This window comes from Phyllobates terribilis, unplaced genomic scaffold, assembly GCF_046119375.1.
Source record: "Phyllobates terribilis strain yellow unplaced genomic scaffold, ASM4611937v1 Scaffold_4__5_contigs__length_816908805, whole genome shotgun sequence".
Taxonomy (NCBI): Eukaryota; Metazoa; Chordata; class Amphibia; order Anura; family Dendrobatidae; genus Phyllobates; species Phyllobates terribilis.
The window spans coordinates 718,002,726-718,021,638 of record NW_027362764.1 but is presented as its reverse complement, the minus strand read 5'-3'; the positions used below and the strand labels follow the sequence as shown (position 1 = coordinate 718,021,638).

General features: G+C 42.5%; 1 protein-coding gene across 42 annotated transcripts in view; it reads right to left on the bottom strand.

Annotated features, from left to right (window-relative positions):
* The window catches only part of RIMS2 (regulating synaptic membrane exocytosis 2), a 659,880-nt gene that overhangs the window by 470,587 nt on the left and 170,380 nt on the right, over positions 1-18,913 (bottom strand). For all 42 annotated transcript variants that reach the window (XM_073679706.1, XM_073679709.1, XM_073679704.1 and 39 more), the window contains one exon: positions 3,387-3,697. In XM_073679706.1, coding sequence (XP_073535807.1) covers positions 3,387-3,697 — 311 coding nt within the window. The remainder of the gene's footprint in view (positions 1-3,386; positions 3,698-18,913) is intronic.

Below are 18,913 nucleotides of genomic sequence, written 5' to 3'. Positions count from 1 at the left end.
TTTCATAGTCCCAGAGAACCCCATGAATTCCATAGCCCCAAATAAGCCCATGAATTTCATAGTCGCAGAGAACCCCATGAATTCTATAGTCCCAAAAATCCCCATTAATTCCGTAGTCCCAGAGAACCCCATGTATTCCATAGTCCCAGAGATCCCCATGAATTTCATAGTCCCAGAGAACCCCATGAATTCCATAGTCCCAGAGAAACCCATGAATTCCATAGTCCTAGAGATCCCCATGAATTTCATAGTCCCAGAGAACCCCACGAATTTCATAGTCCCAGAGAACCCCACGAATTTCATAGTCCCAGAGAACCCCACGAATTTCATAGTCCCAGAGAACCCCATGAATTCTATAGTCTCAGAGAACCCAATGAATTCTTTAGTCCCAGAGAATCCCATGAATTCCAAAGTCCCAGAGAACCCCATGAATTCCATAGTCATAGACAACCCCATGAATTCTATAGTCTGAGAACCCCATGAATTCCATAGTCCCAGATAACCTCATAGTCCTAGAGAACCCCATTAATTATACAGTCTCAGAGAACCCTATGAATTCCATAGTCCTAGAGAACCTCATAGTCCTAGAGAACCCCATGAATTCTACAGTCTCAGAGAACCCCATGAATTTCATAGTCCCAGAGAACCCCATGAATTCCATGGCCCCAAATAAGCCCATGAATTTCATAGTCCCAGAGAACCCCATGAATTCTTTAGTCCCAGAGAACTCCATGAATTCAATAGTCACAGAGAACCCCATGAATTTCATAGTCCCAGAGAACCCCATGAATTCCATAGTGCCAGAGAACCCCATGAATTCTATAGTCTCTGAGAACCTCATGAACTCCATAGTCCCAGAGAACCCCACAACCCTAGAGAACCCCATGAATTCTAGTCTTAGAGAACCCCCTGAATTTCATAGTCCCAGAGAACCCCATTAATTCGGTAGTCCCAGAGAACCCCATGAATTCTATAGTCCCAGAGATCCCCATGAATTTTATAGTCCCAGAAAACCCCATGAATTCTGAAGTGCCAGAGAACCCCATGAATTCCGTAGTCCCAGAGAACCCCATTAATTCCATAGTCCCAGAGAACCCCATTAATTCCATAGTCCCAGAGAACCCCTTGGTCCTAGAGAACTCCATGAATTCTATAGTCTCTGAGAACCCCATGAATTCCATAGTCCCAGAGATCCCCATGAATTTCATAGTCCCAGAGAACCCCATGAATTCCATAGTCCCAGAGAACCCCATGAATTCTATAGTCTCAGAGAACCCAATGAATTCTTTAGTCCCAGAGAATCCCATGAATTCTATAGTCCCAGAGAACCCCATGAATTCCATAGTCCTAGAGAACCCCTTGAATTCCATAGTCCCAGAGATCCCCATGAATTTCATAGTCCCAGAAAACCCCATGAATTCTGAAGTGTCAGAGAACCCCATGAATGCCGTAGTCCCAGAGAACCTCATTAATTCCGTAGTCCCAGAGAACCCCATTAATTCCATAGTCCCAAAGAACCCCATAGTCCTAGAGAACCCCATGAATTCTACAGTCTGAGAACCCCATGAATTCTATAGTCTGAGAACCCCATGAATTCCATAGTCCCAGAGATCCCCATGAATTTCATAGTCCCAGAGAACCCCATGAATTCCATAGTGCCAGAGAACCCCATGAATTCCATAGTGCCAGAGAACCCCATGAATTCCATAGTCCTAGAGAACCCCATGAATTCTATAATCTGAGAACCCCATGAATTCCATAGTCCCAGAGATCCCCATGAATTTCATAGTCCCAGAAAACCCCATGAATTCTGAAGTGCCAGAGAACCCCGTGAATTCCGTAGTCCCAGAGAACCTCATTAATTCCGTAGTCCCAGAGAACCCCATTAATTCCATAGTCCCAGAGAACCCCATTAATTCCATAGTCCCAAAGAATCCCATAGTCCTAGAGAACCCCATGAATTCTATAGTCTCTGAGAAGCCCATGAATTCCATAGTCCCAGAGATCCCCATGAATTTCATAGTCCCAGAAAACCCCATGAATTCTGAAGTGCCAGAGAACCCCATGAATTCCGTAGTCCCAGAGAACCTCATTAATTCCGTAGTCCCAGAGAACCCCATTAATTCCATAGTCCCAAAGAACCCCATAGTCCCAGAGAACCTCATGAATTCTACAGTCTCAGAGAACCCCATGAATTCTATAGTCTCTGAGAGCCCAATGAATTCCAATGGTCCCAGAGATCCCCATGAATTTCATAGTCCCAGAGAACCCTTTTGGCCTTTTGTGCTCTCACTACTACAATACACATATGTTGCAGTAAGTTTATATCCAACACAGAATTTCCAACTGTAATTATAAAAACAGGTTTACACAGCAACAAACGGTATACATCGACATTTTATTATGCAGACTCAACACATTAATTAGCTATTGCGTGCAGACTGATCTTTCAAATGTCAAAAGATTAGCAGAATGCTATGCTCTAACCATGGATCCTAGCTGTTATAATGAATGCTAAAAATACCTATAATAATGAAAATGCAAGTGTCAATCAGGAATTTCAGGTAATGGAAGCTCTGATCAATGACTGCAATTAAAATGAAAATGTTTGGAAATGCCGTACACATTGCGGCCAACGCACCACGATATGGATGTCCCTATGTAATACTAGGGCTGTAGCTAATCAGCTGAAAACGATTTGTGATCTCATGCCAGTCACCATGTATTCTGATGCATCATTTCTGTGTATCCTAATAATGTATAGGAGTGAGGGTAAGGTATAATAGAGAGAAGAAGGTAAGGATGGGAAGGAAGGATGAAAAAGGAAGAAAGGAAGTCAGGAAAGAAGGATGTAAGGAATGAAGGAAAGAAAAGAAAAAATCAAGGAAGAAGAAATTTAAAAAAAACAGTTAGGAAGACGATAAGAAAAGAATTGAGGAAAGGAAAGAATGATAAGAATTGTGAGAAGGAAAAAGGAAGAGATGGAGGGAAGGAAGGGGTAAGGATAAAAGAAGAAAGTGAGTGAGGCAGGGAGATGAAGGAAGGAAAGAAGGGAAGTAAGGAAGGAAGGAGGGAAGAAAGAAAGGAAAGAAGGAAGACAGAGGGAGGGAGAAGGGTAGACAAGGAAAGAAACACGAAAGAATGCAAAGAAGAAAGGAAAAAGAGGAGGGGGATGGGGGGGGGGGAAAGTAGGAATCTGATATGAGATATAGTAAATGTTCCTAGGGTATTCAGTGTAACACTACAGCCAATGGATAATAATATCTTATTACACCCCTCAGTCAGCTGTATATATCCAGTAGTGCTAGAAAATTGAAAATGCATAAACAGTAACATAAATTTTATGATAAGTGAGAAAATGTGAAAGGAAGAAGAGACAATATTACCTGTCCGATGGCAGATCACTTGCAGATGAATGCTTCACTCCAGATCCATTTTTAATGGAGTCTTGCCTTACGATCCCTTGTGATCGACTCTTTTCTGAGGCTGGTGTAATTAAGTCCCCTGAGGGTCCCTGGTACTGGGATTGCTCTTGTAGTTTAGCCTTTTTCTCCTGAGGTGCTTCTTCGTTCTGGAGCCCTGTTTGAGCCTCTTCACCGGCTTTCTGTGCTGTATTTGACCCGCTGTTGTAGAACCAGGCTCCTGACTTAGTGAGGATTTCTTGTTGTTTTCGGCACAAATTACATACCCACATTACCTGCAGGCAGAACAAAAACAAATGAGCACAACTTTTGAACAACATCCTATATTGTCGGACCACTTCAAAAACAAATTTGAGTAGAATGGATATGACATGTAATGGGGCATGCACAACTCTGCAAAACACCAGAGGAAGTCCCTCTCCAGATACAAAACACTTCAGATGTACAAACACATCCAAATCACTGGGTGGCCACACACAGACACAGAGCATAAACATCTCCCAGCAAAGTGTCACAAAATCATGTTTATTTTAAAAGCTAGTAATCTTGTGCCCTACGTCATAGGTTGAGCCAAGAGACAAGGTAAAGAAAGACACATAGTATAAACCCCAAGGTGTACAGTCAGTTTTACCTGCTCTATAAGTAAAGCAAATATGACCTTTAAATAAAAATATAAATAGAATAGAAAGAAAGGAAAATAAATATTCTGCCCATATCAGCAGAAACTATTCCCATAGCCTCCAAGTAATCCAAGACTGCAATATACAGGGTGGTCCAAAAGTAGGTGGACAAAAAATAATAACATTTATTTTGATTTATATATAAAATTATATTTACTAACACAAGCATAACATTGACAATTACATTTTATTCTGAGCAATAATGCAAACGCCCTTAAATTTTATCAACGCAGGTGCTGAAACTGTTTTCCATTACAATTTGCACAGCTTTGAAGTCTGCCTCTTACACTTCAACAAACTTTTTTGCACAAGTCTCTTTGGGTATTAATTTCTTGAAATGCATCTCTTATGTAATTTTTCAAATCACTGACACTTTTTGGTTTTCGACTATAAACTTTGTCCTTGAGTACTCCCCAAAAGAAAAAATTCATTGGGGTCAAGTCTGGTGAATGTGGCGGCCAATCAAGTGGGCCTCTTCGGCCAATCCATTTATTAGGAAATGTTTCATGAAGATACTCGCAGACTACTCTTGAATAATGTGGAGGGGCCCCATCTTGTTGGAAATAAAGGTCATGTGAATTTGGCTGTTGCTGTAACTGGGGAACAACTTGATTCATTAGAATTTCGAGATACTTATCTCCTGTGACCGTTCCATAACCTTCATAACCTTATTACACTTTCTGTCCACCTACTTTTGGACCACCCTGTATATTATATATTTTAACCAACAAAATAAAATAGGTAACCTGTGCTAACACATTTTTTAACGTAAGATAGTAAATTTAAAGGAATAAAGAACTATAGATTAAAAAACAGAAAACTTTTGTTTTAACTTTTTGTATTATAAAAAGACAAAAAAATAATCTAAAAAAAAAATAGAAATAGCTGAAGAATTAAAAAAGCGAGAAAGAGAGAGAGAGAGGGAGAGGGAGAAGGAGAGAGAGAGAAGGAGAGAGAGAAGGAGATGGGGAGAGAGAGGGAGAAGGAGAGAGAGAAGGAGGAGAGAGGGAAGAGGGGGGGAAGAGAGAGAGGGAGAGAGAACGGGGGGAGAGAGAGAGAGAAAGAAGGAGAGAAAGAGAAGGGGGAGAGAGGGGGTAGAGAGAGAAGAAGAGAGAGAGAGGGGGAGAGAGAGAGGAGAAGAGAGACAGGGAGAGAGAGAGGGGAGAGAGAGGGGGAAAGAGGAGGGAGAGAGAGAGGGGGGAGAGAGGGAGAAGAAGAGAGAGGGAGAGAGAGAGGGGGGAGAGAGGGAGAGAGAGGGAGAAGAAGAGAGAGAGAAGGAGGAGAGAGGGAGAAAGAGAGGGGGGAGAGAGAGGAGAAGAGAGAGCGGAAGGGAGAGAGAAAGAGAGGGGAGGGAGGGGGTAGAGAGAGAGGGGGGAGAGAGGGAGAAGAAGAGAGAGAAGTTGAGAGGAAGAGAGAAGGAGAGAGATAGGGGGAGAGAGAAGAGAGACGGAGAAAGAGTGAGGGAGAGAGAGGGGGGGGAGGGGGCAGAGAGAGGGGGAGAGAGGGAGAAGAAGAGAGAGAAGGAGAGAGGGAGAGAGATTGGGGAGAGAGAGAGGAGAAGAGACAGGGAGAGAGAGTGAGGGGGAGGGACAGAGAGGGGTAGAGAGAGGGGGGAGAGAGGTGGAAGAGAGAGAGGGGGAGAGAGAGGGAGAAGGAGAGAGAGAGGAGGAGAGAGGGGGAGAGAGAGGGAGAAGGGAACAGAGAGGAGAGGGGAGAAAGAGGAGGGGAGAGAGGGGATGTGTAGAGAGGGGAGAGGAAGAGAGAGGGAGAGAGGGGAGTGAGAGAGGGGGAGGAGAGGGGGAGAGAGAGGAAGGGGAGGAGAGGAGAGAGAGAGAGGGTGGAGGTGGGAGGGAGGAAGGGAGAGAGATTCAAGTTGGGTAAAGTTCTGGGTCTGGATACCAGAACCGAGCTTTGGATAAAGTTTGGTTGGGTACAGAACCAAACTTCCACAGGTCCGCTCACCCCTAGTGTACTATTTAGGAATTGTATGGAGGTACAATTTTATCTAGCCGCTGTTATGTGCAAAACTGCTGAAAAGTGGTCGTTGAGGAGCGCAAGATGATGAACCATTTTGGCTAAGAGCAGACACTCACAATCTAGGAACTATATAGCAGTAAGCATTATTAGAAGACTTTATATTATTTGGGCACTATACAGTGGTTTTACATAGACACTGTGCATGAGTATTATTTAGGCATTTTATTTATTTATTATGCTTGTTTATATTGCGCCAACATATTCCGCAGCGCTTTACAGACATCATCACTGTCCCCATTGAGGATCACAATCTACATTCCCTATCAGTATATCTTTGGAGTGTGGAGGAAACTGGAGAACCCAGAGGAAACCCAGGCAAACATGCAAAGAACATACAAACTCCTTGCAGATGTTTTCCTTGGTGGGTTTTTGAACCCAGGACCCCAGCGCTGCAAAGCTACAGTGCTAACCACTGAGCCACCATACAGTGCTAACCAAGGGCTCACACAGAACGCAAGAACAGTATATGGGTCCTTTGCCGTCCAATACTTCATCATTATGCATCTGTTTATGTTGCCTGTGATAGAAGCTGATTTGGAGGTGGACGTGGCCCCCTTACCTCTTGGGCCCCTGTGCACAGGTTTCACCAATGGTATATCCAGTATTTGTTGGGAAAAAGCATATATGTATGGTAAACTTTTATTTATTACAATAGTCGTAGACTTTTTCTAGGCCATGTTCACACGTTCAGTATTTGGTCAGTATTTGACATCAGTATTTGTAAGCCAAAACCAGGAGTGAGTGAAAAATGCAGAAGTGGTGACATGGAGGTAAAATACTGACCAAATACTGAACGTGAGAACGTGGCCTTAAAGAGAGTTATTAGCTATCTGGTGTCACCTTAAGTCATACAGTGGTATACGTCAGTGCCTTCCATTAGAAAGTATATACCTCTCATGTACCTGAATAGGAATACGCCGACCCAACACATGACTGCAGCATCAGACTCCTCAGGATTTTTTTTAAGTCTTTAGTTATAGAGACACATAACTCTGCATTGGAACTGTATACATAAAACGACTGTTTAAAAAGTTGTGTCTTTCTACATTATTATTTTTTTTATCTCACCCGTCAGTTATTCCAAACTCAGCAGTAGGTGGCAAAGCCCTTGATTGCTGGGTACAATTGATTCCAAGGTAATTTTTGACATGTTGCTTACATCACCAAGATATCCTCCTACACGAACATCGACATCAATTTCTCCCTGCTTCCTACGCAGCGTTCAGAGCAGTAAATTAGTTTAGAAAGCACTTTACAAATTTTACAATGAAGCACATCTTTTCTTGCAACACTCTCGCAAAAAAAGAAACAGAAAAAACAAGAAAGTCTCTGTTCAGTCAATTTCAATGACAGCTGCCATAGACTGTCAGCGAGATTAAAGATGCAGCGTCTCTGCTGAGCATTAATCAGTCAACTGCTTTCAGGCCTTTCTGCAAAGACGTATAATAGATAAATGTACAATTATGTTGTCTACATGGAAATAAAAGATTTCTTTAAAAAAATAAAATAAAAAAGGCTAATCAGACATAAAAACAGTTTTATCCAAAAGGGGGAAAGCGAATATAGACGACACTACAGAACAGTGAAGTGTGCGGGGCTAGTTATCAGGCAGCACGAGGCGCTGGACATTTACTGCTGCTCCGTTAGATACAGCAAAAATGGCTCCTTTGTTCAAGGATAATAGATGAGATCCCTTACTCTGGTCCCAGTTCTTTGAGCTTTGAAGGAGAAGCACCATTTTTGCTGATGTTAAGCACCTGAAGCACCTGTCTCAACTCCAGGGCCAGTCTCTGCTCTCTCCTCCTATGGCCGCCTACTTTTGCTATATTCCAAGTTGGGTTTCACAAGTTGCCAGACGAACTTCAATGGCATCATCACCCAAGAGCTTTTAAGGTTGACTTATATGTCTGAGCATTGACTAAGCTATGTATTCAATTGCTGTGTGTTTTCTAGTTTGCCATCATGCATTTCTTTCAGCTGCAATCATCTGTGCAAACTCCTGTAGTTTCTTGATTCACACCGGCTGATTAACGCCTCATCTGCAGTAAGCAAATTAACTGTTATCTGGACTTGTTCACACTGCTGCATCAGAGTGTATCTTCTCTATAAACAAGTTTGCCTCTTCATCACTGCTCCATTGTTTGCTAGCTAACCCTTTGTTGTAAACTTAACAAACTTCCCTCTGAACTTATTCACATTATCCTACAGCAGTTCCTGGACTGGATATGTTTCTTCAGTCTACAAAACCACGTCTGTGTCTTCTCTTGTGTCTTGCTCCACTTATCCTGTGGTCCTGGTCCTCGTTGTTTCACATGCCATCTAGCAAGTCTTGCCCGCTGCACCATCACCTTCAGTCCAAGTGTTCACCCTGACTTGCTGCTCAGTGGATTCTTCTAATACACTTTAGGGACCATTCATCAAGAGATCTGGAGTAACTGTTTGAAATGTTGCAATATTTTTGCACAAAACTTTTCAACTTTTTTTTTATGCCAGAACTGCTAACTTTTTAAAATGCGTGAGGAGCTACAACAGAAGTGAACTTCAGGCCTGGACTGCACACATTTCAACTGGAGCGCAATTTCTTTTTGCTAAAAGATAAGCCAAAATCATTAACAGGTGCATCACTCATAAACAATTTGTTGCATTTTAGTCCAGTGCACACTTGTTGTCCATGACAGTCTTGATGAATTGGCTCTTTTTGCATGTCACTGTCAATTTTTCACTGCATGCCAGATCTTTGCTTTCTGGCAGTGAATGATAACCTAGTCCTGCTTATAGGCAATGATGTTCTATGCAGATTGCATCTCGACATCGCAACAATCTCCTTACATACGGTATTCATGGAAAGTAAACCTTTGCTGTTACCATCCATAGGCCCCCTTGTAAAAAAAAAATAATAATAATAATATATATGTACAGTATATACAGTACAGACCAAAAGTTTGGACACACCTTCTTATTTAAAGATTTTTCTGTATTTTCATGACTATGAAAATTGTACATTCACACTGAAGGCATCAAAACTATGAATTAACACATGTGGAATTATATACTTAACAAAAAAGTGTGAAACAACTGAAAATATGTCTTATATTCTAGGTTCTTCAAAGTAGCCACCTTTTGCTTTGATGACTGCTTTGCACACTCTTGGCATTCTCTTGATGAGCTTCAAGAGGTAGTCACCGGAAATGGTTTTCCAACAATCTTGAAGGAGTTCCCAGAGATGCTTAGCACTTGTTGGCCCTTTTGCCTTCACTCTGCGGTCCAGCTCACCCCAAACCATCTCGATTGGGTTCTGGTCTGGTGACAGCCTGGAGGTGTGTTTGGGGTCATTGTCCTGTTGAAAAATAAATGATGGTCCAACTAAACGCAAACCGGATGGAATAGCATGCCGCTGCAAGATGCTGTGGTAGCCATGCTGGTTCAGTATGCCTTCAATTTTTAATAAATCCCCAACAGTGTCACCAGCAAAGCACCCCCACACCATCACACCTCCTCCTCCATGCTTCACGGTGGGAGCCAGGCATGTAGAGTCCATCCGTTCACCTTTTCTGTGTCGCACAAAGACACGGTGGTTGGAACCAAAGATCTCAAATTTGGACTCATCAGACCAAAGCACAGATTTCCACTGGTCTAATGTCCATTCCTTGTGTTCTTTAGCCCAAACAAGTCTCTTCTGCTTGTTGCCTGTCCTTAGCAGTGGTTTCCTAGCAGCTATTTTACCATGAAGGCCTGCTGCACAAAGTCTCCTCTTAACAGTTGTTGAAGAGATGTCTCTGCTGCTAGAACTCGGTGTGGCATTGACCTGGTCTCTAATCTGAGCTGCTGTTAACCTGCGATTTCTGAGGCTGGTGACTCGGATAAACTTATCCTCAGAAGCAGAGGTGACTCTTGGTCTTCCTTTCCTGGGGCGGTCCTCATGTGAGCCAGTTTCTTTGTAGCGCTTGATGGTTTTTGCAACTGCACTTGGGGACACTTTCAAAGTTTTCCCAATTTTTCGCACTGACTGACCTTCATTTCTTAAAGTAATGATGGCCACTCGTTTTTCTTTACTTAGCTGCTTTTTTCTTGCCATAATACAAATTCTAACAGTTTATTCAGTAGGACTATCAGCTAGGTGTCCACCAGACTTCTGCACAACACAACTGATGGTCCCAACCCCATTTATAAGGCAAGAAATCCCACTTATTAAACCTGACAGGGCACACCTGTGAATTGAAAACCATTTCCGGTGACTACCTCTTGAAGCTTATCAAGAGAAAGCCAAGAGTGTGCAAAGCAGTCATCAAAGTAAAAGGTGGCTACTTTGAAGAACATAGAATATAAGACATATTTTCACTTGTTTCACACTTTTTTTGTTAAGTATATAATTCCACATGTGTTAATTCATAGTTTTGATGCCTTCAGTGTGAATGTACAATTTTCATAGTCATGAAAATACAGAAAAATCTTTAAATGAGAAGGTGTGTCCAAACTTTTGGTCTGTACTGTATATATATATATATATATATATATATATATATATATATATATATATATATATATATACACACAGTGGTGGCCAAAAGAATTGGCACCCCTGCAATTCTGTCAGATAATACTCAGTTTCTTCCTGAAAATGATTGCAATCACAAATTCTTTGGTATTATTCTCTTCATTTAATTTGCTTGCAAGGAAAAAACACAAAAAGAGAATGAAGCAAAAATCAAGTCATTGATCATTTGACACAAAACTCCAAAAATGGGCCAGACAAAAGTATTGGCACCCTCAGCCTAATACTTGGTTGCACAACCTTTAGCCAAAATAACTGCGAACAACCGCTTCCGGTAACCATCAATGAGTTTCTTACAATGCTCTGCTGGAATTGTAGACCATTCTTCTTTGGCAAACTGCTCTAGGTCCCTGATATTTGAAGGGTGCCTTCTCCAAACTGCCATTTTGAGATCTCTCCACAGGTGTTCTATGGGATTCAGGTCTGGACTCATTGCTGGCCACCTTAGAAGTCTCCAGTGCTTTCTCTCAAACCATTTTACAGTGCTTTTGGAAGTGTGTTTTGGGTCATTGTCCTGCTGGAAGACCCATGACCTCTGAGGGAGACCCAGCTTTCTCACACTGGGCCCTACATTATGCTGCAAAATTTGTTGGTAGTCTTCAGACTTCATAATGCCATGCACACGGTCAAGCAGTCCAGTGCCAGAGGCAGCAAAGCAACCCCAAAACATCAGGGAAACTCCGCCATGTTTGACTGTAGGGACCGTGTTCTTTTCTTTGAATGCCTCTTTTTTTTTCCTGTACACTCTATGTTGATGCTTTTTCCCAAAAAGCTCTACTTTTGTCTCATCTGACCAGAGAACATTCTTCCAAAACGTTTTAGGCTTTCTCAGGTAAGTTTTGGAAAACTCCAGCCTGGCTTTTTTATGTCTCGGGGTAAGAAATGGGGTCTTCCTGGGTATCCTACCATACAGTCCCTTTTCATTCAGACGCCGACCGATAGTACGGGTTGACACTGTTGTACCCTCAGACTGCAGGGCAGCTTGAACTTGTTTGGATGTTAGTCGAGGTTCTTTATCCACCATCCGCACAATCTTGCGTTGAAATCTCTTGTCAATTTTTCTTTTCCGTCCACATCTAGGGAGGTTAGCCACAGAGCCATGGGCTTTAAACTTCTTGATGACACAGCGCACGGAAGACACAGGAACATTCAGGTCTTTGGAGATGGACTTGTAGCCTTGAGATTGCTCATGCTTCCTCACAATTTGGTTTCTCAAGTCCTCAGACAGTTCTTTGGTCTTCTTTCTTTTCCCCATGCTCAATGTGGTACACACAAGGACACAGGACAGAGGTTGAGTCAACTTTAATCCATGTTAACTGGCTGCAAGTGTGATTTAGATATTGCCAACACCTGTAAGGTGCCACAGGTAAGTTACAGGTGCTGTTAATTACACGAATTAGAGAAGCAGCACATGATTTTTCTGACAGTGCCAATACTTTTGTCCACCCCCTTTTTTAGGTTTGGTGTGGAATTGTATCCAATTTGGCTTTAGGACAATTCTTTTTGTGTTTTTTCATTGAAGACAAATTAAATGAAGATAATAATACCAAAGAATTTGTGATTGCAATCATTTTCAGGAAGAAACTGAGTATTATCTGACAGAATTGCAGGGGTGCTAATACTTTTGGCCACCACTGTATATACAGTACAGACCAAAAGTTTGGACACACCTTCTCATTTAAAGATTTTTCTGTATTTTCATGACTATGAAAATTGTACATTCACACTGAAGGCATCAAAACTATGAATTAACACATGTGGAATTATATACTTAACAAAAAAGTGTGAAACAACTGAAAATATGTCTTATATTCTAGGTTCTTTAAAGTAGCCACCTTTTGCTTTGATGACTGCTTTGCACACTCTTGGCATTCTCTTGATGAGCTTCAAGAGGTAGTCACCGGAAATGGTTTTCACTTCACAGGTGTGCCCTGTCAGGTTTAATAAGTGGGATTTCTTGCCTTATAAATGTGGTTGGGACCATCAGTTGTGTTGTGCAGAAGTCAGGTGGATACACAGCTGACAGTCCTACTGAATAGACTGTTAGAATTAGTATTATGGCAAGAAAAAAGCAGCTATGTAAAGAAAAACGAGTGGACATCATTACTTTAAGAAATGAAGGTCAGTCAGTGCGAAAAATTGGGAAAACTTTGAAAGTGTCCCCAAGTGCAGTTGCAAAAACCATCAAGTGCTTCAAAGAAACTGGCTCACATGAGGACCGCCCCAGGAAAGGAAGACCAAGAGTCACCTCTGCTTCTGAGGATAAGTTTATCCGAGTCACCAGCCTCAGAAATCGCAGGTTAACAGCAGCTCATATTAGAGACCAGGTCAATGCCACACAGAGTTTTAGCAGCAGACACATCTCTACAACAACTGTTAAGAGGAGACCTTGTGCAGCAGGCCTTCATGGTAAAATAGCTGCTAGGAAACCACTGCTAAGGACAGGCAACAAGCAGAAGAGACTTGTTTGGGCTATAGAACACAAGCAATGGACATTAGACCAGTGGAAATCTGTGCTTCGGTCTGATGAGTCCAAATTTGAGATCTTTGGTTCCAACCACCGTGTCTTTGTGCGACGCAGAAAAGGTGAACGGATGGACTCTACATGCCTGGTTCCCCCCGTGAAGCATGGAGGAGGAGGTGTGATGGTGTGGGGGTGCTTTGCTGGTGACACTGTTGGGGATTTATTCAAAATTGAAGGCATACTGAACCAGCATGGCTACCACAGCATCTTGCAGCGGCATGCTATTCCATCCGGTTTGCTTTTAGTTGGACCATCATTTACTTTTCAACAGGACAATGACCCCAAACACACCTCCAGGCTGTGTAAGGGCTATCTGACCAAGAAGGAGAGTAATGGGGGGCTACGCCAGATGACCTGGCCTCCACAGTCACCAGACCTGAACCCAATCGAGATGGTTTGGGGTGAGCTGGACCGCAGAGTGAAGGCAAAGGGGCCAACAAGTGCTAAGCATCTCTGGGAACTCCTTCAAGATTGTTGGAAGACCATTTCCGGTGACTACCTCTTGAAGCTCATCAAGAGAATGCCAAGAGTGTGCAAAGCAGTCATCAAAGCAAAAGGTGGCTACTTTGAAGAACCTAGAATATAAGACATATTTTCAGTTATTTCACACTTTTTTGTTAAGTATATAATTCCACATGTGTTAATTCATAGTTTTGATGCCTTCAGTGTGAATGTACAATTTTCATAGTCATGAAAATACAGAAAAATCTTGAAATGAGAAGGTGTGTCCAAACTTTTGGTCTGTACTGTATATACATACATACACAGCCTTTTTCCTCAGCGACAGCCCACACAGCTGGATTTCTTGAACAAATGCCTCTTTAGATAAGGAATTTTATGCAACATTTTCTCTACCGAAGAAATGGTTTCAGAAACAAGCAGAGATCTTTAAAAGGCAAGGAATTATATTATGCCAAGATATCATGGCACAAACTAAAGCATTATTTCAACAGTCTGTGTACATTGCAGACATTTAGCAACATGTAAATTCTACTTGCCAAATTCTGGAAGAAGGGGAGACATCCCGAAATCCTGGAACAATTGGAAAATTTCCCAGAACTCGCCCAAACCTTCTACAAATCAAAAATTCCACAAGTTTTCTTGGTGGCATTTCAGGAAAGTGGAAACTGAGGTGTCCAGGGGTGGAGAAGGCGCGTAGAATGGGAGGAGAACTTTCATGGATGGGGTGTGGTTTTTAAAAGTGGTATGAACAGTTCAGCCCTGGATGCCAACTTTCAAAAGTTGGTAAATATGATATAAATATTATATAAATCACAAAGATTTTTAGGCTGTGAGCTCCAAAATCCCCTCTATCATAAAATTCCATCGGTAACATAAGTAGCCATTGGTCCCTACGGGGACCCTGGTGCATATTTAGTGTTGGAGTTTGGGTGCTGCAAGCCACTGAGATGGGATAGTACTTACCAAATTACTTGTACCCTTGGTGGGGGCTTTCCCACCCCCACTTTTAAGGTTTCTCATTACTTTCTGTAAAAGAATAAAAAATAAAAAAGTGCCCCCTCCTATGTTTTGCTTCGTCTATACTGTAGATACACAGTAAAATACTTGAAACTAATTCACTAAGTGGCTTCTCCCTATGCCAGGACTGGAAAAAATGCAGCCATAGTTAAATCTGGGGTATTTGTTGAGCACATTTCTAACAGAACTAATCTCATCCTGATAAACACCATGCTGCGCTAGCAATACTCCTAAAAGCAGAAGAAATGTACATGCACAGCAGACTCCATAAATTAAGACCCCCTTGTAATTTGCAGCCGGTTCTGCAGTCCAGCCACTTCTGAAAGTTATTTTCCACTAAGAATGTAATTACTCCAAGGTGAAGGCTCATTGTTTGCCGAGACTCCACAGAGAGGGACTACTTCTTGCCAAAATAATTGGCGTCTGAATAGAAAGTAATTAGATTATTAAATACGGGAGTTATCACACGGAAGCCAGATCATCTCAATCATTGCTCAGATATCCGGAAAACCTCGGCTGTAGCTGTATATAATGATAAAGGTGATAGAGGATACATAAATGATAGATAGATAGTGTAATGCAGCGGCTTGCTACATTGCTAAAATGTCCAGGGGGTGTGTTCTGGCTGACCATTTACCTCCCCCTCAGGTGACTGATCACATGACTGTGACATTATCACAGGTCCTGTGTGCACTGTGTGCACAAAAGGATATATAAATCCTGGTGGTTTTTGAAAATGGAGAGAGAGGCCTGGAAGGCAAGAGGCTGGATCCCTGTGTCTGAGATACCAGTAGCCTTGGAAGGCAAGAAGCCTGGTGAGGCCTGGTGAGGCAAGAAGCCTGTCCCTGTGTCTGGGACTCGACTAGCCTGGAAGGCAGAGGCTGGATCCCTGTGTCTGAGATACCAGTAGCCTTGGAAGGCACGTGGCCTGGAGACTACGTCTGGGAGCCTTAAAGACACAGCTGTGGCAGAACCGAGCTGATAGAAGCAGCTGAGACCCGGCAAAGGTAAATAGGCGCTTTAAGTGAATATTGTTGCTGTACCTTGCTGAAGTCTGTATTTGAAGCCAAGCGGGCACAGCTGCCACTGAAAAGGCTCGAGGATATACATGTGTAACATTCCTGCGAGCCACTGAGATGGACTATGTTATGAGCGGTTTATAATGTGTAATAAACTGCTGGTCTTCATATTACTGGAAAACGTTGCATGTGTGCTTTAATTGATCCGGTGAAGCGAGTGCCCCCCAGCGTGATGAATAGCGCTACCTTACAATAGATAGATAAATAGATAGATTATACACTGCTCAAAAAATAAAGGGAACACTCAAATAGCACATCCTAGATCTGAATGAATGAAATATTCTCATTGAATACTTTGTTCTGCACAAAGTTGAATGCGCTGACAACAAAATCACACAAAAACATCAATGGAAATCAAATTTATTAACCAATGGAGGCCTGACTTCGAGTCACCCCCAAAATTAAAGTGGAAAAACACTACAGGCTGATCCAACTTTGATGTAATGTTCTTAAAACAAGTCAAAATCAGGCTCAGTATTGTGAGTGGCCTCCACGTGCCTGTATGACCTCCCTACAACGCCTGGGCATGCTCCTGATGAGGTTGCGGATGGTCTCCTGTGGGATCTCCTCCCAGACCTGGACTAAAGCATCCGCCAACTTCTGCACAGTCTGTGGTGCAACGTGACGTTGGTGGATGGAGCGAGACATGATGTCCCAGATGTGCTCAATCGGATTCAGGTCTGGGGAACGGGCAGGCCAGTCCATAGCTTCAATGCCTTCATCTTGCAGGAACTGCTGACACACTCCAGCCACATGAGGTCTGGCATTGTCCTGCATTAGGAGGAACCCAGGGCCAACCGCACCAGCATATGGTCTCACATGGGGTCTGAGGATCTCATCTCGGTACCTAATGGCAGTCAGGCTACCTCTGGTGAGCACATGGAGGGCTGTGCAGCCCTCCAAAGAAATGCCACCCCACACCATTACTGACCCACTGCCAAACCGGTCATGCTGAAGGATGTTGCAGGCAGCAGATCGCTCTCCACGGCGTCTCCAGACTCTGTCACATGTGCTCAGTGTGAACCTGCTTTCATCTGTGAAGAGCACAGGGCGCCAGTGGCGACTTTGCCAATCCTGGTGTTCTGTGGCAGATGCCAAGCGTCCTGCACGGTGTTGGGCTGTGAGCACAACCCCCATCTGTGGACGTCGGGCCCTCATACCACCCTCATGGAGTCGGTTTCTAACCGTTTGTGCAGACATATGCACATTTGTGGCCTGCTGGAGGTCATTTTGCAGGGCTCTGACAGTGCTCCTACTGTTCCTCCTTGCACAAAGGTGGAGGTAGCGGTCCTGCTGCTGGGTTGTTGCCCTCCTACGGCCCCCTTCACGTCTCCTGGTGTACTGGCCTGTCTCCTGGTAGCGCCTCCAGCCTCTGGCCACTTATCTGACAGACACAGCAAACCTTCTTGCCACAGCTCGCATTGAAGTGCCATCCTGGATGAGCCGCACTACCTGAGCAACTTCTGTGGGTTGTAGAGTCCGTCTCATGTTATCACGAGTGTGAAAGCACAACCAACATTCAAAAGTGACCAAAACATCAGCCAGAAAGCATGGGTACTGAGATGTGGTCTGTGGTCCCCACCTGCAGAACCACTCCTTTATTGAGGGTGTCTTAATAATTGCCAATAATTTCCATCTATTGTCTATTCCATTTGCACAACAGCATGTGAAATTGATTGTCAATCAGTGTTGCTTCCTAAGTGGACAGTTTGATTTCACGTAAGTTTGATTTACTTGGAGTTATATTCTGTTGTTTAAGTGTTCCCTTTATTTTTTGAGCAGTGTATATAGATAGATGATAGATAGATAGATAGATAGAGATAGATATGGGATAGATAGATAAGATAGATAGATAGATAGATAGATATGGGATAGATAGATAAATGAGAGATAGATCTGATCAGCTGTCATGTGCCCCTAACAGCCGAGGGTGGAATCACTATCCACCCATGGGTTAGCATGGTAAATGAAGCTACATTGCAATAAATGTAATAACGGGCGATCAAAACATTGTATCTACCCCAAAATGGTATCAATAAAATGTCAGCTCGGCGCGCATAAAATAAGCCATCACCCACACCCAGACCACGAAAAATGGAGACGCAATGGGTCTCGGAAAATGGCGGGATTTTTTTATTCACCACTTAAATAAAAAAGAACCTATACATGTTTGGTGTCTACGAAGTCATACTGACCTGGGGAATAATAATGGCAGGTCAGGTTTAGCATTCAGTGAATGTGGTAAAAAAAAAAGAACAAAAAACAATTGTGGAATTGCACTTTTTTTGCAATTTCACCACACTTGGAATTGTTTTCCAGTACACAATATAGTAAAATCAATGGTGTCATTCAAAAGTACAACTCGTCCCGCAAAAAAAACAAGCCCTGGCACGACAATATTGACGGAAAAATAAAAAAGTTAAGTCTCTGGGAAGAAGGGGAGCAAAAAATGAAAATGCAAAAACAGAAAATCCCAAGGTTGTGAAGGGGTTAAATCCGCAGTTCGGCAATTTATGCTGCAGATTTTCACAACTGAAATGCAAAGAAATCTGCAGCTGATCCACAACATTTCCATAACAAAATTTAGGACAAAAACCTCTCTATTTGGCATGGATTTTCCTCAGTATCAGTCCCATTTGGCTCATCATTACCTAAAGTGTTATAAAAAGTGTAAACTTCAATCCATTAGTCAAAACACTTGAAGCTCCTCTGCAAAATCTGGGCAATATGGAGTCACAAAAACAGAACATGCATTTTTAAATTTAACCCATGGACTTCTACAAGCAAAATATGGTCCCGGTATAAAATAGTTACCAACAGTCTCAAATTTTCCAGGACTGTCTCAAATTTCGGAAGGAATCTTGATAAATTTGGAAATGTCTCGGTTCAAAAAGAAGCAGAATTTATGTAAATTCCATCCAAAAATGGGTGTTTCAGCGCAGATTACGGGGTGTAACTTAAATATCCATTTTCTTCTTAACCAAGATTGGTAAGTATGATAGAAATCCATTGGAGTATGCAACATGTTGAAAAAAAACGCCATGGCCAAAAAAAACCCATAAAAATGTGAATTAAGCCATTTAAATGCACTGACATTCCAAAGAAAAAAATACAATAAATACAGATAAGTAATATACAAG